General features: G+C 57.6%; 10 protein-coding genes across 17 annotated transcripts; all 10 read left to right on the top strand.

The window, feature by feature from the left end:
• Positions 1 to 359: 359 nt before the first annotated feature.
• On the top strand, positions 360 to 5,858 carry ABB37_00822 (hypothetical protein; the record flags this gene model as incomplete). Its single annotated transcript, XM_015797173.1, has 1 exon — positions 360 to 5,858. The coding sequence occupies exon 1, from the start codon at positions 738 to 740 to the stop codon at positions 5,856 to 5,858; it is 5,121 nt and encodes a 1,706-aa protein (XP_015665181.1). The 5' UTR covers positions 360 to 737.
• A 361-nt stretch (positions 5,859 to 6,219) lies between these two features.
• Positions 6,220 to 9,189, top strand: ABB37_00821 (hypothetical protein; the record flags this gene model as incomplete). The annotated part of the gene is made up of 1 exon (XM_015797172.1): positions 6,220 to 9,189. Exon 1 carries the CDS (start codon positions 6,391 to 6,393, stop codon positions 9,187 to 9,189), a length of 2,799 nt encoding a protein of 932 aa, XP_015665180.1. The 5' UTR covers positions 6,220 to 6,390.
• A 507-nt stretch (positions 9,190 to 9,696) lies between these two features.
• On the top strand, positions 9,697 to 11,020 carry ABB37_00820 (hypothetical protein; the record flags this gene model as incomplete). Of its 2 annotated transcripts, none has more annotated exons than XM_015797171.1 (1): positions 9,697 to 11,020. In XM_015797171.1, exon 1 carries the CDS (start codon positions 9,980 to 9,982, stop codon positions 11,018 to 11,020), a length of 1,041 nt encoding a protein of 346 aa, XP_015665179.1. In that variant the 5' UTR covers positions 9,697 to 9,979. The 2 variants fall into 2 exon arrangements, with proteins under 2 accessions (XP_015665179.1, XP_015665178.1); XM_015797170.1 differs by having other exon boundaries at positions 9,821 to 11,020.
• Positions 11,021 to 11,883: 863 nt separating this feature from the next.
• On the top strand, positions 11,884 to 13,404 carry ABB37_00819 (putative mitotic cyclin; the record flags this gene model as incomplete). The annotated part of the gene is made up of 1 exon (XM_015797169.1): positions 11,884 to 13,404. The coding sequence occupies one exon, from the start codon at positions 11,884 to 11,886 to the stop codon at positions 13,402 to 13,404; it is 1,521 nt and encodes a 506-aa protein (XP_015665177.1).
• Positions 13,405 to 14,089: 685 nt separating this feature from the next.
• On the top strand, positions 14,090 to 15,100 carry ABB37_00818 (putative C-1-tetrahydrofolate synthase cytoplasmic; the record flags this gene model as incomplete). Of its 3 annotated transcripts, none has more annotated exons than XM_015797168.1 (1): positions 14,090 to 15,100. In XM_015797168.1, the coding sequence occupies exon 1, from the start codon at positions 14,207 to 14,209 to the stop codon at positions 15,098 to 15,100; it is 894 nt and encodes a 297-aa protein (XP_015665176.1). In that variant the 5' UTR covers positions 14,090 to 14,206. The 3 variants fall into 3 exon arrangements, with proteins under 3 accessions (XP_015665176.1, XP_015665175.1, XP_015665174.1); XM_015797167.1 differs by having other exon boundaries at positions 14,164 to 15,100; XM_015797166.1 differs by having other exon boundaries at positions 14,193 to 15,100.
• Positions 15,101 to 15,699: 599 nt separating this feature from the next.
• ABB37_00817 (6-phosphofructo-2-kinase/fructose-26-biphosphatase-1-like protein) lies at positions 15,700 to 17,992 on the top strand (the record flags this gene model as incomplete). The annotated part of the gene is made up of 1 exon (XM_015797165.1): positions 15,700 to 17,992. The coding sequence occupies exon 1, from the start codon at positions 15,935 to 15,937 to the stop codon at positions 17,990 to 17,992; it is 2,058 nt and encodes a 685-aa protein (XP_015665173.1). The 5' UTR covers positions 15,700 to 15,934.
• A 448-nt stretch (positions 17,993 to 18,440) lies between these two features.
• On the top strand, positions 18,441 to 19,356 carry ABB37_00816 (hypothetical protein; the record flags this gene model as incomplete). Of its 2 annotated transcripts, none has more annotated exons than XM_015797164.1 (1): positions 18,441 to 19,356. In XM_015797164.1, the coding sequence occupies exon 1, from the start codon at positions 18,538 to 18,540 to the stop codon at positions 19,354 to 19,356; it is 819 nt and encodes a 272-aa protein (XP_015665172.1). In that variant the 5' UTR covers positions 18,441 to 18,537. The 2 variants fall into 2 exon arrangements, with proteins under 2 accessions (XP_015665172.1, XP_015665171.1); XM_015797163.1 differs by having other exon boundaries at positions 18,518 to 19,356.
• Positions 19,357 to 19,835: 479 nt separating this feature from the next.
• On the top strand, positions 19,836 to 20,786 carry ABB37_00815 (hypothetical protein; the record flags this gene model as incomplete). Of its 2 annotated transcripts, none has more annotated exons than XM_015797162.1 (1): positions 19,836 to 20,786. In XM_015797162.1, exon 1 carries the CDS (start codon positions 20,196 to 20,198, stop codon positions 20,784 to 20,786), a length of 591 nt encoding a protein of 196 aa, XP_015665170.1. In that variant the 5' UTR covers positions 19,836 to 20,195. The 2 variants fall into 2 exon arrangements, with proteins under 2 accessions (XP_015665170.1, XP_015665169.1); XM_015797161.1 differs by having other exon boundaries at positions 19,921 to 20,786.
• Positions 20,787 to 21,445: 659 nt separating this feature from the next.
• On the top strand, positions 21,446 to 23,435 carry ABB37_00814 (putative mitochondrial Gtp-binding protein-like protein; the record flags this gene model as incomplete). 2 transcript variants are annotated; one of them, XM_015797160.1, is made up of 1 exon in its annotated part: positions 21,446 to 23,435. In XM_015797160.1, the coding sequence occupies exon 1, from the start codon at positions 21,669 to 21,671 to the stop codon at positions 23,433 to 23,435; it is 1,767 nt and encodes a 588-aa protein (XP_015665168.1). In that variant the 5' UTR covers positions 21,446 to 21,668. The 2 variants fall into 2 exon arrangements, with proteins under 2 accessions (XP_015665168.1, XP_015665167.1); XM_015797159.1 differs by having other exon boundaries at positions 21,491 to 23,435.
• Positions 23,436 to 23,896: 461 nt separating this feature from the next.
• On the top strand, positions 23,897 to 26,194 carry ABB37_00813 (hypothetical protein; the record flags this gene model as incomplete). Of its 2 annotated transcripts, none has more annotated exons than XM_015797158.1 (1): positions 23,897 to 26,194. In XM_015797158.1, exon 1 carries the CDS (start codon positions 24,113 to 24,115, stop codon positions 26,192 to 26,194), a length of 2,082 nt encoding a protein of 693 aa, XP_015665166.1. In that variant the 5' UTR covers positions 23,897 to 24,112. The 2 variants fall into 2 exon arrangements, with proteins under 2 accessions (XP_015665166.1, XP_015665165.1); XM_015797157.1 differs by having other exon boundaries at positions 23,904 to 26,194.
• Positions 26,195 to 26,242: the final 48 nt, after the last annotated feature.

Here is a 26,242-nt window from a genome sequence, read left to right as displayed (position 1 = left end):
GATGATCGTACATGATCACAAGACACTCCCTCTTTCTTCTTGTACGGTTGTGCGCCAACGCAACATCAACGGTGCGTTTTCATGGTGTTCTTCCGCTGCCGAAATCGCTCACGCATTAGGCTTGGCACAGATTTTGCTGACATGCGAGGCGGTCGACGTGGCGAAGTTGTCCGTAAAAAAAAAAGCGAAGGAAGAGAAATGCGACGACGTAGTCGAAGCTCTCCATAGCTGGAAAATGCCGCTCTGCTATGCATCACCGAAAGCAGCTGCCTGTCTTATTTCTCCTCTCCTTTTTTTTCACCTTTTCACTGTGTTGTCGTTTCAACATCGTGTTTTTCTGTTGTTGTTGTTGCCTAATAGCAGAAAGCGACTCCGATAAAGCTGAACAGAAGCGCGCGTGTGCACACCCCAGTCTCTTTCTCTCTGTCTTGGAAGTGCAACGTTGCTGTGCCGCCGATTGCACGTGTGTGTGTGTGGGTATGTGTGTGTGTAAAGACGGTGCGTGTCCCACATAAGGTGCTTCTCCTCCCACCACTATGCAGAGGCTGCAGTGTTTTCGTCGCTCATTGTCACATTACAAATGTCCTGTGGCTCAAACCTGCCCGCTCCGCTTCTCGCTGCGTCGCCGCAGCAGCTGCAGCAACAGTAGTGATGCTGGCGAGACGGTCTTGGCCGCAGAAACGCGTGCTCCATCCGCATCGTCGTTCAGTGCACCACCACAGACACCACCTGCATCGATGTTGTCGTCGTCGCTCATCGAAAATGGACGCTCGAGGACATCGGCGTTTGCACATCTCTTCAACGACGTTTTCACCACCATCGACATCGCCCCCGTGAAGCGTCCGCAGCTCTCCGGCAGCCTCGTGTGCTCCGTCGACAACTATCCCTTCACCGTTATGTTCGTGGAAGATTGCACCGGCATCTCGAGTGACGCCGTCACGCAGCTCGTTCAGCAGCATGCGGTGCGGTTGGCAGAGCAAATTCGGACGTGTACGAGGAAGTCGGTGCGAGTGTTTCTTCTCGACCACGTGTGCGAGAGCTGGCCCGGGGTGATGGGTCATCTGAGCAGCTTAGACCTCGCACTGCAACTGAGACTGGTGCTTGCTGGCGCGGTTGCTGTCGATGCTGTTGGCGCGACACCGCATGACAGAAAGGACTTTAAATCTCCTGAGATTGTCTCAGCCGCGTCCGACACGGTAGGCGGCGCCAGCGCAATAGCTACCGCGTCAGCGCAGTGGAAGTGCTCTGCGTCTCTGTACGATCCGTGGCAAACGCAGCCACGCTTTACCCCACTGCGTAACTCGACCGACAGCAAGGGAGACGCCGGTGCAGAGGACACGTTGGTGCTCACGGGAGAGCTTCTTGCTGTCGTAAAGCGCGTTATGGCTCGAGTCGAGGTGCTGCTCACTGCCCGCTGTGCTGCGCAGGTGGAGGAGAGCGCTGGAGAGGCGGCCCGCTACACGCATGAAGCCGGCCAAGAGCTGTCGCAGCTGTGGCTCACATCGCAGCTGCAATCGGCTGCCATGAAGGCACAGGCAGCGTCTTCTCCGCCGCGGTGGTGGTTTGAGGCAGTCTCGTCCTTGTCGTGTCCAACGTGGGTGTTATCGTGTAAGTGCTGGGCGGACGTGTCCCGCAACGAGGCGGTGGGTGTGCAGCTGCGCCTCGAGCACGTAGTCGTGGATGCACGCAGTGCTTCCGCTGGTCACTCACCCACCGTCCTCGCACACGCACTCGTCAACCGCGTGCAGGTGCCGCTCATTCTCCGCAGCGCTGCACCCAACGATACGGACTGCCTGTACGCAGACGAAGCCTTCAGTGATGCCGCCCAGCTGCGGCAACAACGGCACGTTCAAACGCTCACCTCGACAGATCTTGTTACCCGCCTTACCAACGGCACCATCTCGCTCTCGGCTGCTTGGGCAGATACGCCGTTGCGTACGTGCGGGGTGTTTGTAGAACAGGCAGCCCTGTTGTCCCCCACAGTCGCGTACGACTGGCTCGGCGCAGAGCGTTGCAGTGAGGTTGTTGCGGAAGTTGGTCTCAACAACTATACTGCCACCGCCGCAATGAAAGCAGAGGCGCCGCAGCTGCCCGGTGCGGTGCGTTGGACATCCTTCGAAGGTCGCAGGGTGATGGATGCGTTTGTGGCTGCTGCTGCCGCTGCGCCTTGCGACGCTGTCGAAGGTTGTCGTCTGCCTCCACTGTGGCCGCGCGTACAACCACAAAGCAGTGCGACGGAAACCAGTCGTCGAGCGGCTTTCCGCGAGCTCATCCGTAGCGAACTCGGACTCCGCCAGCTGCCGCGCACCGAATTGAACGCCCTGCCGGCGGGGACGACGGATGGGGTGTTTGTATGCGAGGACGACGTTGTTGTGGGGTGGGAAGCGCCGAAGGAGGCGGAGGCAGCAAGGCTGCGGATCGGCACGGAGTGGTACGTGAACGTGGCGGCAGCCGCGCAGGCTCACACACCTTGGGCACTGCCATTGTGTACTCCGACTTCTTCAACGGCAGCAACAGCGGCAACTGCAAAGGTCAGGCGAGACGAAACATTGCTGCCGATCAGAAAGCTGGTTTGGGTACTGTCTATTACAGACTCCCTTCTCCGCAGCGGCGTGTCGCATGCAACGTGGGACGCGACTGCCGACGAGCTTCTGTGCTTCACACACGCGCCGCGGGAACCGCCGCTGCGCTTTTCGACGCTGTCGACAACGGACGGTTTAGCGTCGCTGTTCCGCTTCTGTGCAAAGTCCGCCGTCCACTCGCGCACGTTCTATCTTACAACGCAACCTGCAGAACGGGTGGTGCCTCGTCTTCTTGGACACATGATGACGTGCCGCGCTGAGGCAGAAACAACTGACACTCGCAGCGGCCGCAGTCGCAGTGTCGCGCCACAGTTGAGCTCGGCCCGCGATGACGATGACGGTCGCGTCATTGCCGTCCTGCCTCTTCCTTTTCACGCGGGCACGACACGGCTGCTAGCGTCGTCGAAGCTGACTCGCGCCACCGAACTGCGTCGATTAATAACGTATATACAGCACTTCAGCAGGAGCTCCTCGGCATTCACGTCATTGTTGGCCGCCGCACCTCCCGTCAACTGGAACTTCTTTCACGGGTGGGCCGTAACGGAACCCTGGCTGCAGCCCCGCGGTCCGCTGCGCGCTGAGCTTTTGGCCGATGCTACGGCAGACGAAGAGCTGCGCAGGCGAAGGGCATTGGATGGACGTGAGAGGAGTCCGGCGGGAAGGAGCACGTCCGCGTGCCGTGACGATGCGGAGTCGCGTTCATTCACCCTCTGCGTGGACGCTGCTCCATCCGCGGAAGGCAGCAACGAGGAAAAGACGAGCGACGTGGCTGCCGTCGCGCTCCACGGCGACGAAAAGCTGCCTTCGTTGCCGGCGCAAACGCGCGTTCGCCTTCCTGTCTCCGGCGGGGCGTGGATCAGTGCGGCGTACGCTGCAATTCGTGCGGCTGCCCTTTCCCTGCCTCCGACTGCAGCTCCGTCTCCGACCGAAGACGGTGACAAATTGTTGCGCCTTCTGCAATGCGCTACGTTTGCCCAGCTGGCGGAGGTGGCTCTGTGCACCCTGCTCAACGACGGCATGGGTCGCCGCCGCATGAGCTACGCTCACCTGCTCTTTGCCCTTTTTGGCAACCACGCAGTCTTCGTGAAAGAGGGCGGTGAGGTCAAGCTGCACCTTCAAGTAACCCCCGAGGCTTCCGTGTGCCTTTCGCGCTCCAGCGAAGAGTCCCCTGTAGCAAAGACACGACATCAGTCGATGCAGTGGCGCGTGTTGCTCATTGTCGCGTTCTTCGCAGACGCTGCGCCCGAGCTGCTGAAGTCGCTCGAGGCAGCAAAAAGTTTGAATTCGGTTTTCTCCGATTTGAGTAGTCAGAGTCAGAGCCATATTGGCAGCATTGCAATCCGCATTCGCTGGCTGGTGAAATCGGCAATAACGCGGACAGCACGCGATGCCGATGGGGCGTCGAGACTTCTCTTCATCGCGGAGGTGTGGAGAGCAGCGCAGCCGTCGGCTTCCGCTGCCTCTTCCCCTGCTGAGGCGATGAACGAAGGGAAGCTGGTGTACACGGCCTCCGATTTCTCCTTGGCAGCCGTACTACAGAGCGTGCTGAACGACTTCTTGAGGCCGCTACAGATGGTGTATCGCCCAGCCGGTTCCGACGAGGTCGCGCGGTGCGTGACGAAACGGCACTGCACATACTATTCCCTCGACTTCATGCAACGCGAAATTGCCTGGCAGCGCCAATTGCAAGAGGTGACAACACAATACGACGTGGTAGCCGGCAGCCTGCGCATACTGGGACGGAAGCAGCGATGCAAGGATGGCAAAGTTGCAGACGACGACTCGCCGGTGGTTCTTGCGGAGGAAACTGTCTCCACCTGGGGTCGCGTGCCCCAAGTCATCTACCGGCTGCACCGGCAATTATTACCGAACGCTGAGCAGCATCGACCAGAGGTGACAGTTGACAAGCTTTGCTCATTGAGCTGGAAACACGTGCGTGATTGCCTCTGCGAGGTGCTGGGCTGCACCGAAGAACACTTAACCGGTACGTCTGTGTTACACAATCGAATGTGGTACTGCGAGATGATCCTCCCTTCCCACCTGTTCTCGCTTGCGCAAGTTTCCACGGTGTCGCCGCCGCCCTCTCATTTCTACCTCTCCAGCTGCAACACGGGAAAGCAGAGCGGGCAAAGCCTTCTCCTCGCGTGCTTGTTTCATTGGATTCAATTCTCGCAGACAGCGGAGGTGGACTACGAAAAACTTTATGGCGTACAGTGCAGCACGACGCGCGTGGTCTGCCCCCAAGCGATGAAGAAAGCACATGAGGACCGATCGTTTCTGCGTGAAATGCGGCCCGACAACGACGGCGGCGGTCCTCACAGTCGTGGTGTTGTTGCCCCGAAACTTCTCTCCCCTGCCACTTCATCGACGCCGTCCCCGGCGACACCGTTTGAAAAAGCTGGTCCTCTCGCTAGGCGTCCCAGGGCATCGACGGTGTTGGGTGGCGCCGGCCTCATGAAGATTTCGTTGGTGGATCGGACCCACTCCAAGGTGAAGGCGCTGCTGAGCGAAGTACTGGACGACTCACGCGGGCACGTAGCGTTGAAGCTCAGCCAAACGTTTGGGCTCGAGCTCATGTACGACGTCGTGGCGGTGAAGGACGATCCCGACGAAAAGCACGACTGGATAAGTGCCGGCTCGGTGCAGCTTCTCCGCGAGTCGTGGGCACCTGGCACGTGGGCACCCGCACAGATTCTGCGCGCCGAAGCGGTGGTCCTGGCGCGGCTGCTGTGCCGTGACCCTGACATGCCCGAAAAGGATCGAGCTGAACTGTTGCACGTCGCAATGCGGGAGCTGATGCACCAGCAGCCCTTGTTGAGTCTGAGCTGTGGCGCGGACATCTCTCGCAAAGACTTTTGTGTGTCGTTCCTGCGCCGCTACTTCGGCTGGCGGGTGTGCGAGCAGGCGGACGTCGCCGATTTGCCGATCAGCGCCACACAAAGCAACATCGTCGTGTACACGAGCATCGCCAATGCAGCCTCCTCGTCGGCGCCGAGGCGCGGACGAAGCCACAGAAAACACGCACCACTGCTGACGCAGACACGCGCCTCACTACATCTAGGTCAGATTGTTTCCCAGGGTGACGCGCGTGTGCGTCTGGCGCAGGTGCTTGTGGAGGCTGCGGACGCTGACGTCGATGCGGCGGGGGAGCTGCTGTGGGACGCGTGTGCGCGCCGGGTGAAGGAAGTCTTTGGGGTGTCGCGGCTCATGACAACGTCCGAGGTGGACACCGGCATGCTTCGCTTTATGGAACGAGGGGGATCGCGACGGGGTTGATATGAATATGCGCAGTCGCTGTCCTCGACATCAATCAGAACGGCGTCGTCATCACAGATGAACACACTCTTGTGCGAACGAAGGGAGAATGAAAACATGCATAACTGTCTGCAGAGGAACGACAATCTACAGTTTGAGATAGAGACGGAATGTGTTTCCTGACTTCGCTGTTACGCACTGTATCATAGTTACTGTGTGTCAGCGTCGTGGCTGGCGTGTGCATTTTGTTTCCTTGCCGCCGTTGCCGTGCTCCTCGGCAAGCGACGTACTTCCTCCCACTGTTTGTCCTTCCGGTCAACTGCTATTCGCGCGCTGAACTCGCTCTTTCTTCTTCCGCGCTCACACACACACACGTTTATTAGTGCTTCTTTTTTAGTAGTACGTGTTTGAGGGGCCCCACAGTGGTTTCTTTTTTTTTTTTGATTCGTCTCGCGAGTCGATCTTTTACACACAAACACACACACACACACGCGTATTTTTTTCATTATTCGAAAGGTATTCGAAGCGTTAACCATCCCTTCCTTCATGCGAGATGGACCTCAAGCAAAGCGACCTCGACGACCTCGCCAGCATCACCGTCGACGACGACTTTCTGCGGTGCAACGTCGACACCGATTTTGACGAGGACACGTCGCAGGCGACGCTGCAGGATGTCTGCACCGCGTTTGTGCAGTCTTTTTTGGTGGACAAGGGCGAGTGGATCTCCTCCCTGCACCTCTCGCTGAAGGAGTGCGTGACGGTGCTGGAGGAGATGGAGACGGTGTTGGCGAAGTTCATTCAACAGCTGGAACGCATTCAGCAGGACATCGGCGACGTCCGCGAGACCCTGGCGAAGACGTCGATTGAACTTAACAACGCGAAGACGACGGAGAGGGTACTGTGGATGGCCATCTCGCACCTCGTCGTGCCGCCGGAAATCGTCCAGATAGTGACGCAGACGAACGATGGGGAGCTGGGGATGCTGTTTCAACTCACCCTGAAGGAGCTGCTCAAGTACTTAGACTACCGAAAGGGTGTGTGGCAGCAGCCGGGCATTGTGCCAGGGGGTCAGGAGGCCCCGCTATCGCATAGGTGGTCATCGTCGCGGCAGCGCAGCGCGCGTGAGCTTCGCCTACCGCTGACGGAGTTTAAGATCTATTACGAGCTGCTCACTGTGCTCGACAGCCTCACCGTGTTTGCGTGCGTTAAGGTGCGCGATTTCCTCTCGCGCAAGCTGCCGATGCTCACCGTACCCAACACAAACGTGTGTATTCTCCAGGAAAACAGTCTAAAGCAGCTCTCCTTCTACGTGCATTTCCTTCGGTCTGCGCCGCCCCTCCTGCGACACGCGCACGCCCGCGGCGTACAAGGCGGCCATCAGCCCACCCTCATCCCGTACCGCATCACACGTGCCATTTACAGTGAGTTTAAGCAGCACTACTGTCTTATCATGTCGTCCTTGTACCTCCGCAAGTTTCAGGATTACGTGCTCACACTGAATGCAATGGAATACAGCACCACTGCTTCTGCGTCCTTTGGGTCCGTCAGCAGCACCCTGCTGAGCGGCTTTACGCGGGTGCAGCCGGCTGCACCGAACACTGTTTACACGTTGCCGCCGGTGACCGATACGCACAGCAAGTTCACCGGCTCTGCGAACGTCTTTGAGCTGGGCACGAGGGGCGAGATCTTCTCCCGCGTCTTTTCTCCCCCTCTCATCCCGACACTGGAAAAGGCAGCGGGCCGTCGTCACTCCTACGAAGAAACCCTGCGCTCCCTCCTGCACCTCCTCATCGACACCGTCACCCACGAGTACCTCTTCACCTTTGAGTTTTTCTCCGGTGACATGTCCGTCTACGTGGATGTCTTTCAACCCACTTTGCAGTTCATCGTTGACTACCTCTCCGAGGTGGTGCTGACCCAGTCGACCGGCGGCGTGCGGCAGCTGCTGAATCAGCACCCCTGCTCCAGCGTGAATGTGAAGGCGAAGGACGACACCTACGGCCTGCTGACTCTCATTCGGCTGTGTCACGAGTATCGGTTTTACATGAAGACGGTGCGCCGGCTTTCTTGCCTCGACTCCTTTTTCGACTCACTGCTGGTGCTGCTGTGGCCCGCCTTCAAGCGCACCCTCGATGCGCAGTTGGTCGCGCTTCGCTGTGCGCAAGTGTCATCGTTGGCGGCTGTCACGGCCCACTTGCGGACCACCGAAGAGCGTGTGGCGACGGTGCACCCTCTCGTGCGCAACTACTCGGCGCTGTCGTGTTCGCTGCTTAGCATCGCACTTGGCGCCGCGCTGGCGGAGGAACGGATGGTGACCGGCGAGATTGATGCGAAGCCGACGAAGGCGCGCAACGCATCGTCGGAGGCCTCTTCATCGCGGTCCTCGTCCGCGCTCGCACGTTCGTCTTCGTCTTCTTCCTCTTCGTCGTCGTTGTCGTCATCACCGTCTCCTTCCGGCTCGTCCCCGTACGCCAACGCTGGTGCTGGTGTCGCCTCCGCACCGCCGATCGCAATAGACGCGGCTTTGCGAGAGAGCAGTCGCCAGCCGGCACTGAGTTCTCTTAACGCGTCCGCGTCGCTCGTGCGAACGGAGGCGCAGCAGACGTACGCCGTTGTGAGACGGCGTGCGATGGAGATGATGGAGCAGGAGGATGCAGCCGACGCCGCGGAGAGCCACGACCGCTTTGTCGCTCTCATCGGCAACGTGGACTTTGTGCGGGTGCAGGTGATCCACTACGCAGAGGAGGTGGTGAAGCACGTTCTGCTGCAGGGCGACGCGCGGCAGCCGGCAGGGGTCACGTTCACCGGCAAGGCCGCAGTTATGCGTGACGCTTACGTCGTGAACCAGCTTCACTACATGTGGGCCGCTGCGCAGACCTGCGTGCTTCCTGGTGAGGCGCGGCACAGCGTCACGCTGACGGAGCGCTTCGACTTCTCGCAGCTGCGCGAGATGTACGACACTTATCGCGCCCGACTGCAGGAAGAGACACTCAACCTGTACTTCTCTGAGTTCGTCAACGTCGCGCGCAGTGAGGAAAGCGTGCCGCCGCCAGTGCTGATTCAGGTGGCGGATCAGTTTCTTTTGACGTGGAAGTTTGCGCTAGATGCGCTGCGCACCGAGGTGACGTCACTCATCTACGAGAGCCAGCTGGCCAACGAGATTGTAGCGCAGGTGTGCATGGAGTGCCTTGTGTGCAACACGTGTTTTCTCAAGATCATCTCTGCCGCCGTCGAGTCCCACCCCGCCGTCTTCGCGCAGCGTCCGATTCGCACGTTAATTGTGTCGAATCAGAACATCCTGCAGCACATGCGCAACTACTCGGTGCCCCTCGACACGTCTGATCTCTCATGACGTGCTGGAAGAGGCGACCGGAGGGGGGGGGGGGGTCGGGAAACGGAGTTGAGATGGAAATGAAACTTCTGCGCTTTTCTCGCGATGTGGCTCCGCTCATCACTCAGCACACGTGGGGACAGATCAGTGTCGCTCTCTTTCAAATTATTTTGGATTCGTATGGATTGCTTGCTTGCTGCTGCTGCTGCTGCTGCCTATCGTTGCATCTGTTTACAACCGCCACAACAGCAAAAAAGAAAACAGCAGCGGTATAACCTTTCGTTAGCCTCTTCAGCGCCTCTTACAACAGCGGAGAAGAAGAAAAAGGCGCCGTCGAGAACGGGGGCTTCTTCTGTGTTGCATCGGTGAAGGAGAAGGTGCCTTCCTCTCTTCCCCTTTCCATTAACAGAAGCCAACGTGCTGTCTTGTGCAACTCAACGCCCCCCTCCTGGGGCAGCTTTCCGTGCGGAAGCGCGTATTTGAAGAATTCTCCATCGCGGTGTTGGTCCTTCGTTTCTTCTGATGGCAGAAGCGTTTTGTATTTCTCCCGCATTTGTATTGCCGCACGTCGCTCTTCTCACCATCACTTACCGGTGTATTAAAACATTTCCTCTCCGTTGGCGCCGATTGTTTGTTGCCACCCGGTCACGCAGAGCGCACCTCCTAACGTTTCGCCGTCCTCAGCGTGTCGTTTATACAGCCGCGTGATTTCGTCGCCACACACACACACACACACACGTCATAAAGCAGCAATCGCGTTAGCCGCAACAGCCACTTCTTTTTTTTTTCTTGCCTTTTTACGTTATTTCTCATGGAGCAGGTAAAGGAGTACTACGCAAAGTGGACAGAGGTGCCGCAGCCACGCAAGATTAAAACGGCGAAGCTTATCGCCTTCGTCTCGTACTTCCTCTTTCTGCTGCTCCTCGTGGTGTACGCGTTTGGGCGCACCGGGAAAAAGACGGTGACCGTTGTCCCCACCATCCTCTTCACCGATGGCACACCCTACAACCTGGAAGTCGTGCGCTACTTGGCGCAGCGCCGCGATGTCGTGATCGGCATGATCGTGGTCGCCACGAACGCCCTGGCTGACGCACAACTGAAGGCGAATGCCACCAGCGTGACCACACTGGTCAGCGCGCTTCAATCGGAAGGTTTAAAGACCCGTGTGCCGGACGTGTACAGCTCCTACGACGCCGCCACAGATAGCTTTCTCGGACCACTCGATGCGAAGTTGGCGTCCACGACGGTGAACTTCCTCATCGTGGGTCCCTGTACCGATGCCGCGTACTTCTTGCAGCAGTACGCTGGCCGTCGCGGCAACGTAAACAAAATCTACGTCGCCGGCGGAGCCTTCAACACGGCGGGCAACGCGAAGTTCTTGAACACCTCCATCACCGGTGCGGAGCGCAACTTTTACCTGGACCCGGCCGCGGCGGATTACGTGGTGGCCATGAAGCACGCCCGGCCGGTGGTGATGCTGCCGCTGGACGCCGCCCTCACGTGGACCTCGTCGGCGTACAGCGCCATCGTCTCCAACTCGGGCACCACCTCTGCGAGCGCAACGGCGGTGGCGGAGGGGCTCCGGTGGTACTACGACGCCGTGGACAAGACGAAACGCGTGACGGTGGGCATGGCCGCCGCAGCGTACGCCGTGGACACGGAGGTGCAGACGGGCGTGAAAGTGACGACGATCCCTGTGCGCGTGTACACGTCGGCGGCAGATGCGCGCTATGGGCAGTCCTTCCGCCCCCCTGCGAGCGCAGAGGCGAAGTTGGTCACGGTGGTGCTGTCGCTGAACGAGGGTACGTTCTTCAGTCATTTAACCAACGTGGACACGTTGGCCCTGGCGTAGAGAAGACCGAAGCGAACGAAAACTCTTTTTTTTATTGGTTCTGTCTGACTTCCACCGTTTTGATAACTGCCGCCTCTTCATTCTGTTGTGTTGTATGTACGACGTGTGTGTGCGTCTATTTTTGCGTACAGCCTTTTAGCGGTATCGTTGCGTTTGCTTATATTCTTCTTCTTGTGTGTGTTGCGCACAAATTGAAGCACAAAGAGACCGGAAGGAAAGGAAGGATTCTCCTCGAGGTGCTGTGTGAGAAACGGAGGGGGTTTTCTCTGCGTGGCTGGGCGGGGTGTCCGAGCGAGTTGCCCAAGGAGGCTGTGCGGTGTATCGGTGCCGCGAGGCTCTCGTAGACACGATTGCGTGTTCGTCTCTGTGAAGGCCACACTAACAACGTGCTGCACACGTTGGTGGAAGGAGGTAAAGGAAGGAGGAGCGTACTTTGCGCTTTGTCTCACGGTTTGTGTTGGCTGCCGCGAATGAATTGGTTGCACGTGCGTGCTCGCTGGTCTGGCGCGTTAGAATAGCGAGGTCCGACGCTCTCCCTTACTTTCCACTCTTCGCTTCCTCGCACTTTGCAGATGCAACGGTCTTTTCGTGTGGGGGAACACTGAAAGTACGAAGACAAGAGAAGAAAAACTCGCTGACCGGGTTGTGCCTCCGGTACCTAGAAGGTGAAGGAAACTCATACATATCTACATCTATCTTTAGATATATGTAAATATTAAGGTATTTTCTACGGAGCGTCTCTCTCTTCTCAGCTTGATTTCGCTGCTCCTTTTCGTTTACTTGCGTCGCATGCGTTGTGGCGCTCAGCCTCAACATACTTTTTTTTCCTTCTTTGAGACTGCCACGCTCATCCTGTCTGACACATGTCCGCGGCCAGCGCATTCGAGTGCTCCAGCGGCGGCGGCGGCAAGAACACCCAGCCCACGCGACAGGTGCTGGGCACCCTCTCGTTAAATCAGGAGTTGCCCACGCAGTCGATCACGCTGGACTGCTCGAAGGCTGTGCTGCGCCTGCCCGCCTACGTCGCAGCAAAGTTGGAAGCGGAGAAGAACGGGAAGAAGGCGCTGGCACCGCTGACCTTCGCGATGATTCAGCAGCGCATTCGGGACTACTTTGTGCGCGACTTGGATGACGCGACGGAACTGGCGGCGGCAGCGGATGATGCGCCGCAGCAGCAGCAGCGCTACGTGTTGACCTCCGCCACCGTCGAGAAGTATCTTTTCCCGCTATTTCAGCGCGCCGACGCGAAGGCGGTGCGCATCCTCGGCGAAGTCTGGGGACGCTCTCGTGACCCGTCGCGTCGGCTGAGTGACCAAATCGTGGCGGTGCTCACACGCCGTCAACACGCACTGCTGCAGGGGACAGAGCTTACTCTGCAGGAGCTGAAGGAGAGGGTGTTGCTGACGGCGCGACTGCAGGAGTCGCTGACGGCGAGAGAGCTGCGCCAGCTGGCGATACAGCTGGGGCCGAACAACCGCAAGTGGGTGGAGGACTGGCTGGCAACGCGTCCATTAGAGGATGTAGTGGACTCCATGCAGCTCTACCTGGCCCTCCGCGGTGTCGTGCAACAGCGCTTTGGCGCCTTCACGTTTGCCGGCGCCTACTACCCGACCGTGTTGGACGACTTAATCGAGATGGACGAACAGGCGCATTGCACGGCCGTGTACACGCCGAAGCACGGCGTACAGTCCCAAGCGGTGCGCGCCCGCGCTTGCGAGGAGCTGTTCATCTTCACCATCTTCTGCGGTATTCCCATCTCGTTAGACGCGTACTTCCTCGCGGTGGCTCTGTTGGACCGCTTCCTCGCCGTGTACCCCGTGGAGAAGGAGGAGCTGCGGCTGTACAGCATGGCAGCACTGCTGCTTGCCTCCAAGTGCGACCACTCGTGGCCGGTGCTGGACCCCAGCTTTGTGTCCACGAAGATCAAACTGGCGCAGGACGACGTCATGACGGCGGAGGAGACGTTGATTCGCGTTCTCTGCTTCGACACCACCGCGGCGACCCTCCATCACTTCTGCGAGGGACTCCTCCTGCATCAGGACCCGCCCGCGTCGCCGGAGCAGCGACGGCAGCTCGAGTACTTGATTGCCGCGCTGTCGCTCCACACCTACTTCGGTCAGTACCGGCAGTCCTACCTCGCCGCGGCGGCGCTGCACAGCAGCCGACACGCTGCCGGACTCCCGACTGGCGAGCCGAGTGACTCGGTGCGGGTTCTGCTGCCGGTGGTGCACGCGGCCCTGCAGAAGAACAACGTGGAGCGAAGTCCGGGGTACTTGCTGAAGCAGATCTACGCGCGTCCGGAGTACCACTCGGTCAGTTTGACGCCTCCCGCGGCGCTGTTTCCTAGTCTGTCGTGCCGTAGTTCGCTGAACGCGAGTCAATGAGCGGAGAGATGGGCGATTTTAACGCGTGCGAAGCTCCGCGCGCCGCCATGGAGGCCACAGCTGCGTCTTTTTCTGGTTTTCTTTTTTGGTTCTCTAACGTACGCATGGAGGTCATGCGGTGCACTTTGCTCCACCCATACAAGCAAGTGATTTCCCTTTGATTCTTTACAGATGCACCCTTTCTTCTTCTTTTCTCGTTCTCGGTGTCATTCATTGTCTTGTTGTTCTCCGATCGATCCACCTCTGTGCGTGTCGACTTGGTAGCCGACGGACCCGCACATACACACACCTTCATAGATACAAAGCATTCTTTCCCAACGATCATTCTTCATTTTTGTGTCCTCAGTGAGTGTGATATCAAGAGTGTTCAAATCAACAAACAAACCGCCTCCTTTTCTGCACACACACACACACACACACACACACATCTGATGATTCATGCAACAAGAAAACGGCGTTTTCGGCTGCAGACTGAAGATGAAATTCCTGCTCTCTTCCGCCTTTTCCATTCGTTAGAGGCTGCGCCACCAAAACCTTTTCAGCCGCGTGGTGCTGAGCAGCGGTGGGCTGCGACACGGGTTTGATTCGCACGGCTGTGCATCGTTCGTGCTTGCATGCTTTCTTTTTTTGCTATTATGCCTGTCTCTTCTCCTCGTCTTTTTCTTGGTCGCGTTACCCGCGCTCAGTGTTTCCTGCGTGTTGGTTTCTTTTTTATTCGGCGACCTCAACGCTTCCCCCCCCCCTCCTCCTCTCTGCGAAGCACCATCTCTTTTCACAACATCAAAAAAGGCAAATCAAGACAATGCCCGCACAAATCATCGACGGTAAGGCCATCGCGGAAGCGATCCGCAACGAACTGAAGGCGGAGGTAGCTGCCCTAAAAGAGACGCGCAGTGGCAAGGTGCCTGGTCTGGCCGCCGTCATCGTGGGCCAACGGAAAGACTCACAGAAGTACGTGCAACTGAAGCACAAGGCCGCTGCAGAGGTAGGCATGGCGAGCTTCAACGTCGAGTTACCGGAGGACGTGTCACAGGCGGTGCTGGAGGCCAGCGTGGAGGAGTTGAACCAGAATCCCAACTGCCACGGCATCATCATCCAGCTCCCTTTACCGAAGCACCTGGACGAAAACAAGGCAATCGAGAAGATTCACCCCGACAAGGACGCAGACGCGCTGTTGCCCGTCAACGTTGGCCTGCTCCACTGCAAAGGTCGTGAGCCCCTCTTCACGCCCTGCACGGCCAAGGGCGTCGTTGTACTGCTGCAGCGGTGCGGTATTGCGATGAAGGGCAAGCGAGCGGTGGTGCTGGGGCGCAGCAACATCGTCGGCGCCCCGGTTGCGGCGCTGCTCATGAAGGAGAACGCGACGGTGACCGTTGTGCACTCCGGCACCGCGCAGGCGGACATGGTCGATTACCTCAGCAAGGCCGACATCGTCATCGCGGCGATGGGACAGCCCGGGTACGTGCAGGGGGAGTGGATCAAGGAGGGAGCTGCGGTTGTCGACGTGGGCACCACACCTGTCAACGACCCGACCAAGAAGGCCGGCTATCGTCTTGTCGGTGATGTGTGTTTTGAGGAGGCAGCCGCCCGTGCGGCGTGGATTTCGCCGGTGCCTGGCGGGGTGGGACCCATGACAATCGCGATGCTGCTGCACAACACGCTTTCCGGGTTTAAGCTGTCTGTCGGGGAGCTGTAAGCTGGGCATGGAAGTGAAGGATATTTTTTGTTTTTCTCCTTTTCTATCGACAAAACGAGATGCAGCGCTCTTCGCTTTCTTTCTGTGTCTTCTTTTCTGTTGTTGGTCCGCCGTACGGTTGCCGCTGTCGACGTACGCGTGCGCGTACACGGACAAGCAGCCACGCTTTCTTTTCTCTTTTCTGTTTCCGTTCTTCCCGTTTTTTCCGTTCTTTATTTTTCTTTTAGTTCACTCGTCTCGTCTTTCAAACGTTCGTGTTATCGCAGCGGTGTTCTCCGTTTCGCTTACCTCGGTACACCAGAACCGAATGTATTTGTTTACGCGCTAATGAATGACCTGGGCTTTTTAATTTTGTTTCCGCTGTCCTGCTTGTGAGTTTCCCTAACACAACTTCGCCTCAAGCAGCGACGCTACCGTGAAGCGGCAGAGTGACCCGCACAGGTATGCCTACCCCATCTCGGTACCGTACAGCGGCTCCACCGTCTCTTCTTTTCCCATACTCGCGTGCATGCATTTTGCAAACATAATGCTGTTCTTGCGATCGCCAGCCTCATCGCCTTCTTCACTTCCCTGCTTTTGTTATCTTCTTCACACACGAAGCACAACGCATTTCAGCTGTGTTCACTTCCGTAGATTTAAGCTGCTGCGGTCGAAGGGAGAACGCATCAAGGTTTTCTCCCTTCGCTCCTTTTTTTTTAAACATCACCTTTCTTTTCATTGTTGTTTTGAACTCCCTTTTCGATTCTGTATCGTCGACACACATCACGAGCAATCTCACGAAACAAACAAAAAAACAACAGCAAATATCATTCTTCTTCTGGAAGAGAGTGTGTCATGTCCGAAACGTCCCCAATTTCGGCGAGCGCGAGTGCGAGTCTCGCCGTGTCGCCGCAGATGCACGCGTCAGCGCCCGACGCGTCGATCAGGCGACGGCAAAAACCGATCTCTTTCCAGCGCATGGCGATGATCCAGGAAGAGATTGCCCGCATCGACAAGCACCTCGCGGCGCTCGAGGAGAGCGAGAGCAAAGGGATGGGACCCGAGTCGGTGGCGCAGAGCAACCTCACCACCGAAGACGTGATTGACCCCGTGGTGCTGCACATGTTGACGGTGGAGCTCTGCCAGCTAGCCGCCTCGGGCGACGCCGTCGGTGCCCGCATTCTTCTCAACGGCGGCGCAGACCCGAACAGCCGCGATTACGACGGCAGCACGCTGCTGCACATCGCGTGCATGAACGGGCGCCTCTCCGTGATGAACGTGCTGTTGGAGTTCGGCGCGGATGCCTCGCTGGTCGACCGCGACGGGCGCACCCCGCTCGAGGTAGCCGAGGAGAACGGCTTCGCGGATGTTGTGCAAACGCTCTCGGGGTACTTCCACACCGATCAGACCGTCATGCCGGACTCCTTCGAGGGTCACGTGTCGTCTACGGCATCGTCGCCAGCGTCGATGCACGCTCCGGATTTCTCCGCGGTGCCGCAGCCGATGCTCGGCTCCCTTATTGTGGTCATGGTCGGCCTGCCCGGTCGCGGCAAGACGATGGTCGCGCAGCAGATCCGGCGGTACTTCCAGTGGAATGGGCTGACGTGCTCCATCTTCTCGCATCAGCTCTATCGGCGACGCGTTGAAAAGGCCATGACAGAACGGAGCGACGGCGGCGGTGGGAGCAGCAACGTTGATGTGAACTCCCCGGCCGGAATTGCAGAGCTGGAGTTCCGCGTGTCGAAGGAGCTCGCGCAGGACCTCACGAAATACGTGTGGAAGACGAGCGGCGTCGCTATCCTGGACGGCACGCAGACGACGCACGCCCGCCGGCAGTCGCTGCTCCGCGCTATTCGCGACACCAAACGCATCAACACGACCCGCGTGGTGTTTGTGGAGTTGGTGCTGAACTCGCCGGAGTTCATCATGGCGAACATCTTGAGAGCGAAAGAGACCTTTACAGACCCGCCGCCGGACTTCGTGGAGCGGTACTACCAGGTGATGGCCCAGCACGAGGCGGTTTACAAGACACTGAACCCCATCACGGACTGCGACATGTCCTACATCCGCATCGAGGACGCGAAGACGTACTCGCTGAACATGATCTCCGGCTGGATGCCGAGTCGACTGGCATTCATGCTGCATAACTTAAGCCACACCCCGGTGAACCTGTACCTGACGCGCGCAGGGGAGTACGTGGATATGCTGAGCGGCCGTATCGGCGGCAACTCGCGACTCACGAAGCGTGGCCGTGCGTACAGTCGTGCCCTGTTCAATTACTTCAAGTCTGAAATCCCATCGACGACGGCGCTGACGGTGATGACGAGCTGTGCAAAGCGGTGCACGCAGACGGTCCATTACTTCGCGGAGGAGTCCATCAAGTTGCAAGGGCCCCCGAATGCACCTGCGGCTGCCACTGTTGCTGAGCACCAGCCGCCCCAACAGCAGGAAAACGCTGCTGAGCTGCACTGTCGAGTCTCCTACTTCCCCACCTTAGACGACATCAATCACGGTGACTGTGAAGGGCAGCTCCTGTCCGACGTACTGCGTACAATGCCGAACACGCTGCAATCCATGAAGGCGGACCCCTACTACGCTGGCTGGCCGAACGGGGAGTGCATTCATCAGGTCTTCAACTCCCGCCTCGAGCCGCACATCCACGACATCCAAGCCAGCACCACCCCCGTGCTGGTCTGCTCACACCTGAATCTGCTCCAGGGCCTCTACTCGTACTTTGTGACGGAGGGCGACAGCGTCGTCGCGCCGCAGAACGCGCTGCAGATTGACATCTCCTCCGAGTACGTTATTAAAATCCGTATGGTCGGCGTCAACCGCGTGGCGGAGCGTATTTGCCTCTCGGCCGCAGTGGAGGCCATCCTGCACGCCGACGAGCTCTCTCCAACGTCGCAATAGCGAGGAGGAGCGTCGGTGCACATGTGGCTTTACCTATCAATCAATCTAGCTATCTATTCTCCTGCTGTATAGTTCTTTTCCTTTTTCCCTTTCTCTGTCTGTCCTGTTCGCGATGAAGCACGACGACTCTACATCTTTTTTTGCGTTGTCTTTGTTTTCTCGGCCTTGTCTCTACTACCTTGGTCGATACATATTCAACAGCAAGGACGGCGGTATGGATAACAGCAAAAAACGGCGGCACCGGAAGCGTTGTTGGCACGATGTTACGCACCTCCACATCCCCCGCCAAAAGAGCATTTTATTCGGTTTAAAAATCAAAGAGCTAACGCTTCTGCTTTCTTGTACTTTGTGGTGAACAGCGCATGAATCGTCTTCCTTTGCTGCACCGCCGGTGCACACGAGCACTCTGCGATACCTCTGTTTTTCTCTTACCCACGTTCCTTTCTCAGCTCCTCTTCTCTGTGCGTCTTCATTCTTGTCTTACCTCTTTCAATAAAACCACAAACACCTGCCGTCACAACGGAAGCGGATACGCAAAACGCACGATGTCGTTGAAGGCGAAGCTTGACGTGTATCCGCTGGAAAACTACACGCAGACCTACGTCGACGTCGCCGGCGGACGCGGCGGGGTGGCGGGAAATGAGATCCACATCGGCACCAGCGGCAGCTCCGCCGCGTCTCGGCCCAAGTCAGCGATGGAAAAGCTATTGTCGCTGAAGGCGCGCTGCGAGGACGAGCAGTGCGTGCACTCTGTGGAGGGCGTGCTCCTCGTGCACCTGCACCGCCATCCGCATGTCGTCTTGATGAAGCAGACGAGTCAGCGGGCGCGCGATGCGGACGGGCTGCGTGCGGTACCGCCGTCCAACACCAACGTGGAGGTGACGTATCGCCTGCCCGGTGGGCGCTGCCGCCGCGGCGAGGCCGAGGAGAGCTGTCTGCTGCGCAAGCTGGGACGGCACTTGTTGAACGAGGCGAAGATGCCGACGGGGGCGGCCGAAGCAGCCAACGCAGCGGCCTCCGACACCGTCGTGGATGTCACGATGACGCACAACACGTCGAAGGCGGGCAGCTTCTTTCGAGTTGGGGAGGTGATGGCGACGTGGTACCGTCCCCACTTTACGCCGCACATGTACCCCTACGTGCCGCCGCACATCACCTCCGGCAGCGTGCGTGAGGTTCGAACGCTCTTTCTCGTACACTTGGAGCCGACGGTGTTCTTCAGCATGATGCAGGAGGGCGTGGAGCTGGTGGCGGCGCCGTTGTTTGACCTTTACGAAAACACAGGGAAGTACGGCCCGATGGTAGCCAGTCTGCCGGTGCTGTTATCGCGTGTGCTGATTAACTACTGCAGCACTGAGTATTAGGGAGAGAGCGCCTCGCAGCCGATGATGACGGATTCGATATATATATATATATATATATATTAAAGTGCGTTGCTTTCCTGCTGTTTGTGGTGGTTGTCGTCGAGGTCTCACTCTGTCGGAGCGACGAGCTTGCGGGGAGGGGGGGGGGGCATTTGCTGTTGGTAACGTACGCGTGGCTTCACATAGAAAGAGAAGCAGTTCAAACCGAAAGAAGCGAGTGCCAACAATCGATCACTGTAAATGTCATTTTTGTTCTGTTTTGCTCTTCCGTTTTACACACCACGCTGCGAAAACGATGGATGTATGTGCGGTGTTTCTCGCAGTGTACGTAGCAACTTCATGAGGACACCAAGTGCGGTCTGTGGATTGGCACTTGTTGGTTTCCCCTAACACTTCAGTCGCCTCAAAAGAAACGCTTCCTTTTGGTTTCACCTCTCTTTTTTTGTAAATCCTTTGGCTTCTCCTACTCGCTCCCCGTAGAAGCTTCTTCACCAACCCATTGATCACGTCATATATCACCAACACTCTTTTTTTCTATCTATCTATAAAAATAAATATTTATAAGCATCGGTGCGTTCCTTATAATCGTCTTACGTCTTCTTAGTTTACCGCCAATCGCTCTTCTTTTTCTCCAGAAGAAACGGAATTGTTTTTGCTGTGCCACTCTACTATCTCGTCCGCAACTTTATTGCCTTCACCCGTACCCGAGCTGTTTTCTACCTATTTGTTTTCTTTTTATTCCTGTTGCGTTAAGCTTTCATCGGTGAGTGTGTGTGTGTGCGCGCATACTTCTATACGGACGAACACGTACCAATCTACCGGAGATCGAATCGTGCAACATGGGCCAATCGCAGTCGTTTGAAGAAAAACTCCACGAGTGTGTGTGCAACAATAACCTCGAGCAGATGAAGAGTCTCATTCAACAGCCGGAGTTCAAGAGCGAGAACGTGAACGACCACATGTTCGTTGATCTCGTCGAGCGTCGCTGGGATCCAGCCACTATTATGGCTTTCGCGGAGCTCGCCAACGATCACCAGCTCGCCATTTTGGTGAGCACCACCATCCTACACAGCGGCGTGCTGCCTCTCACGCCAGTGTTCAAGCTGATGAAAGACAGCGCGGCAACGATCCGGCAGGAGCACCTGGATGAGCTTTTCATGACGGCCTGCGATCACGTGGACACGGAAGTCGTAACGGCGATGATCGCGGCAAAGTGCTTCGACGCGGCAGATGGGCGGGCCATCGTCACGGTGGTGCGGCGAGAGCTGAACAAGGCGGCGCCGGACGAGGAGCTGGTCCAGGTTGTGCTGGATGCGTTGCCAGGCCAGCAGGAGTCGGCGAGGTATCTCCTTGAGACCCACATCCCGAAGGGCAAGAACGAGGCAACGAAGGCGATACTGCAGGAGAAGCTGCAGCGCTACTTGAAGTGAGGGACGAGTGGCCAAAGGGCGGCTGCACCATCACACGAGAGAACGCGTGCGGGAGAACGAGGTTTTCTGTGTGGAAAAAGGTGGGTGAGGTGGAGGCATCCATGCAGACCGGCGGTGGTCGTACACACACACACACACACACACACACGTGTGTATGTGCTTGAAAAGGGTGTTTCTCCAATGCCGCCTTTTCTCTCTGCGTTTGGATCTTTTGCGCATGAGTGGCGCGCATCAGCGGTGCTGTCGCGTACGCTCCTCCTTCGCTCTCTGTTGTTTTCTATCATCTTATTGTAACGCCTTCAACTTTCATCGATCAAAAAAATAATATATGCTTAAGTGTTTAACTTCTCATCGAGGCCCTCAAGGATCTATTAGAAGTTATTAAAGAAGTGAAAGGGAGCCGGCGACAAGATGACACGAGCGTGTTGCTGTACACGGTTGAAAGAGCGGTGTCGGTTTGCTTGATGTTTCCCTGCGCCGGCACTGCTCAACTCTGAAGAAGAGGAAGGAAAAATTCAGCTTGCCGACCGTCAAATTTACTGTCCTGCTGACGTTTTCTGTTGTTGACGTATTCTGCCACTGTGTCGCTTCCTGCCGTACATTTGGTCGACATGTTTGCTGTAGAACAATAGTTTATTTCCGTTGTTCCGTCTACGAAAGCAAGCCTTCCTCTTCTCTCTTTTACCGACCGTTTCGATTGCACAGCTATTCCTTCTGCAACTAGCACCGCTTCTCGCGCTCTTTCGTCGTCTCCGTGGGATTCACCTGTCAAGCTCGCCTTATTAAAAGTATTCCGCTGTTGATTGCTCTCGTTCGACGACACACACACCAGCCGCACTGGCCGAGAAAAAGAAACGCGACAAGAAGTGATTAGTATTATTAATGCGTGCGATCCGGCTGACGGCGCTCGCGGCTCCGTCGCGCGGTGCGTGTCTTCACCGTTTTTCTCGTTCCACCCTGACGCCTTCCGTTGCGGTGTTGACCACGTCAACGCGGTGTGCCGCGTCATCTCCACCCGACGCGGCGAGCACCACCGCGTCCGTCGACTTCTCTAACCCATTGCCGCGGAGACGGCAGATCAACCACAACCTGCACTTTGACTGGCACGAGGAGGTGAAGCGGTCGGGTAGCAGGCTCAACGACATCTCGTCCGCCATGGAGGACGCCGCGCGCACCGACGAGCAGCGCCGACGTGTGGCGGGGTGGGTGCCCGTCGTCAAGACCCTCGGCGACCAGAAGCTGCGCGTCGCCCTTGTTGGCCGCATGAACAGCGGCAAGTCGTCCGTCTTCAACCTTCTCTGCCAAGACCCGTCAATGCCGGCGCGCAGAAATGTTGTGAAGGACTTTAACGGTATCACGCGTGATTGCGTCGAGGCCCACGCCGTCCTGGATGACTTGCACTTCACCATCATTGACACACCGGGCCTTGTGGGCGGCAAAATCGTGGAGGAGGCTTTTCGCACCATCGAAACGGCCGACGCGGCCATCTTTGTGGCGGCCGTCGACGAGGACATCTCCGCCGAGGAGCACGACTTAATCCAATACCTCGCTGCGAAGAAGATGCCGACGTGTCTGCTGGTGAATAAGATGGACCTCGTGCCGGAGGAGCAGGAAGAGCTCGTGCTGGAGGAGTACAACCTCCTCGGTCTCGGCAACGCTATTCCCTTCTCTGCGCGTAAGCGGGAGGGGCTGGAGATGCTGTCCGCAGTTGTGGAGCCACTCTTCCACCTGCACGCCGTCCGCAAGGTGGAGAATGACTGGGACATGGAAGATTTGGCGATGAGCGGCGATGAAGCGGCCATGGAAGAAATCCGCACCCGCAACTGCACCGACAAGTTCATGCGTGTCGCCATTGTTGGCCGCACCAACAGCGGAAAGACGAGTCTCATCAACCGCCTCGTCGGCTACGAGCGCAACCGCGCTGCGGATGAAACCAACACGACGCGTGACCCAATCGAGATCCCGTGCCTCTACAAGGGAAAGAAGTTGAAGCTGATCGACACGGCTGGCCTGGCCCGCCAGCGCTACCGCACCGATCGTGCCTTCCTCGAGCGAATTCACAACCTGACGCTGAGTGAAATTCGCTACGCCCACGTGGTGGTCGTGGTGTTCGACGCCACGGAGGGGCACCCGAACAAGTACGACATGTCGCTGCTGCACAAGATAGCGCAGGAGGGGCGGCCGTTCGTGCTCTGCGCAAATAAATGGGACGCGGTGCTGGACCAGAGCGCCACCGCCGAGGCCATTGACTTCAAGATCAAGCGTCAGGTGCAGGAGGTGAAGTACAGCAACGCCGTCGTCGTCTCGGCGCACACCGGCATGAACCTGACGCTGTTGATGGACCAGGTGCTGGAGCTGTACGACACGTGGAACAAGCGCGTGCGCCGCTCCGAGCTGACAAAGTTTTGGCGCAAGTTGGAGAAGTCCGTCGTGATTCCCTACCACGTGGCGCGCGTGGGGCGCGTGACGCAAATCAACACGCGGCCGCCGACTTTTCTGCTGCAGCTGCAGACCAAAAAAGAGGAGAATGAACTGCCCAAGGCGCTGCAGGAGATGATGAAGAACGCCATCGTGGAGGAGTTCGGCTTCCGTGGTGTTCCTGTGCGTCTTGTGCAGGAGGTGAAGGATTCCAACCCCGATTACATCTAACCGTGGGAGGGGGAGAGAGAGAGTATATATTTTTCTGTTGTTCTATGAGGCTGAACGGCGCCCCTTTGTGTCTGAAATGCTGTCAGTATTTGCCCGCTTTTTAAAAGGTTGGATGCGCTGTTTGTGTCTCTTGTAAGTCGTTTCCCGTCGACTTTTTTTTGTAGTCTTCTTCACATAATAATGTCAGCTATTATTTATTCCTCTCCGGTGAAGGATGTTGTTCAGGTGATGTTTACGACCGACAGCTTGTGCTACCAGGAGGTATCTGGAGCGACACCAGTAACCAAAAAATGGTCTATTGACCCCAGCACCTACAGAGACCCGCACACACACGTGCAACAAGGCGTCCCAGTTGCACCGCTCATCACACCGAAAGAAAGCAGAAGCCAGCTGCAATGCTTTCTCTCACCTCTTCTTCTCTGCATCTCCGTCACTTTTCGCTTCTCCGACGCGTTGATCGAGGGAGCAGAGAACGCATCAGCGCGCAGGAGACAGACGGCTACGTTGTTTCTCTACCGATCAAATTCGAAGGGCAGTGTAGACCCCTACTGCCTCAAGAGCCCACGCATGCACGCACAGAGACAAGCACCTACCGACAACATCAACCCACCCTTATCTACGAAAGAAAAAAGAGAGGCGCTTTCTTGTCTTGCAAAGCTCGTCGACAGGCACAGGTAATGTCTTGCAGGCGTAATCGTTCTATCGATGTGGCGTCGCCAGACCAGGCAGATGCCCCGTCATTACCGGCCCATGCTCCAAACCCTTCACCTTCTCGTTCTGAAGAATCTGACAGCGCCGCCAACTTCGGCAGCTTTCTGTGGAACGACGTCAGCATCCTCCTGTTCTACCGCCTCATGCATGAAATCCACAGCACCTGCTTGTCTGTGGTGAAGGCGCCTGCCCAGTCGAGGCTAGACCTCCTCGCAACACTCAAGTCCTCCATGGAAGTTATTTGGGCAGTGGCGCAGCGCCACTTAACTTCAGAAGAGTGCGCCGCTGCGCAGACGAAGTACAACGCCTACGCCTCCAGTTTTTGTGCTGCCCTTCACTCTTGCGTGCTGGAGGTGGAGGTGCGCGATACGGCAGGGCTGTGCCGGGCGCTGCTTCGCTTTTTGGAAGATCAAGGCTTTCCCGATGCGGAGTTCGGACCTTTGTCGGCCTTCTTGGCCGACGTGGTGATGGAAGAGGACGTGCAAGGCTACTCGTACAGCGTGCGAACGTCGCTTGCGATGCCGGTCCCGCTGCGTTACGACGGCGACAAGCGCTCTGAGGAGGCGCACTCCCGCAAACGTGCCGGCTACGAAGTTGTGCTGCCCGCGCAGCACCACCGTGCGGAGATCAACACGCAGGTGCAGCTGTGCGAGCCGAAGAGGCGCAAGCCGGTGCTGGACGAGTACCGCATCTTCTCGCTTCCCAAGAAGGCCGCCTCCTTCGCAGCGGACGACTTCGCGGTGGATGACGAGTTGTTGCACCGCGCCTACGTGGTGCTACAAACCCACTTGGATGCCTACGGCTCGCTGAAGAACCTCTCCCCCTATGCCCGCCTTCTTCTCTGGAACTTACTGGACCGCAACGATGCCCTCTTCAGCACGCTGTACGATCAGCATGTCACCTCCGAGGCGATGCGACAGCAGCTAGTGAAGTTGAAGGAGCTCGTGGCGGTGCACAAGCTGGCCTTTGAGGCGACCCGCCCGGCTGCACGGCGTGCCGCGGCGGTGATTAGCTGGTACGCAGCAAGTGCCCAATGGCGCGACCAGGCACTGAGCAAGTTAGAGGAGCTGGATGAGGTAGATTGGTACCTGCTCGGGGACGTATACCGGAGTGGTGGCAAGGCCGTCTTCCCGAACTACGCGCAAAGCATGCCTGTGGCGCACCTCGCGCTGGGGGTGCTGCGCAAGCTGGACAAATTGCACCGCAACGACTTGGACGGGGCGCCGGCAACGCACACCGTTGTGGAGCAGCTTCTACTGCCGCTGCTGCAGGGCGAAGCGCCGGAGCGGTCCGACTTTTGTTTCTTGCACAACGCCTTTCAGGTGGACAGCCCGCACTGGCAACGCCGACGCCGCAAGCTGCGCGCCATCATGGAAGACACCATCCACAAGACCGCAGGCTTCTCGAGTCAGTCATCAGAGACCGCTACTGCATCGTCTCCAGCCGCGTCGAGGAGAAGCTCGACTGTCCACGTCTTTCTTTGTGCGTCGCTTATCTTTCCGTTGCAGTGCGTCGGTGAGCTGCTGGAGTTGTGCTCCCTCGTAATGTTCTCCTCCGTGGGCTTCGAGGCTTTTACACGCAGCTTCCTCGCGACGAACTGGGAGGAGGAGGACACCATCCTGTCCTACCTGCTGCGCCGTGAGCCAACCAATCACTCCCTTGTGCCGCTTGTCGGGCTGCCGCGTCTGTACAAGGACCTCGTCACCTCCATCCAGCTGCTCGTGGCGGACAAGATGCTGCCGTATGTCGTGGAGAGTCGTCGTTTCGCCGGTGAGAACGCACGACGTGCGCTGAGCGAGAGGAGCTATCATTATTGGAAGTCGCTCACCTCGCTCTTTATCGAGGAGGACCGCTTTGACGACTTGTGTGAGTTGCGCGTCGACACGCGCGAGAACACGGTGTGCCTGTACACCACTGCGGAATTCGAGCGGTCGCCGAAGGTGTGGCCGGAGGACCTTCGCGAGTTGCAAGCCGAGGAGGAGAACTACCACCGGGGCGGAGACGTTGCCGGACAAGGCGCAGACAATGCAGCTCCGACGAGCATCTGACGTGCATGTACTGCGTTTCCTACTGCTTTTAGAGTGGCGAAGAGTGAG

This window comes from Leptomonas pyrrhocoris, assembly GCF_001293395.1.
Source record: "Leptomonas pyrrhocoris isolate H10 chromosome Unknown, whole genome shotgun sequence".
In the NCBI taxonomy this organism is placed as follows: Eukaryota; Euglenozoa; class Kinetoplastea; order Trypanosomatida; family Trypanosomatidae; genus Leptomonas; species Leptomonas pyrrhocoris.
This window is presented reverse-complemented; position numbering and strand designations above follow the sequence as displayed.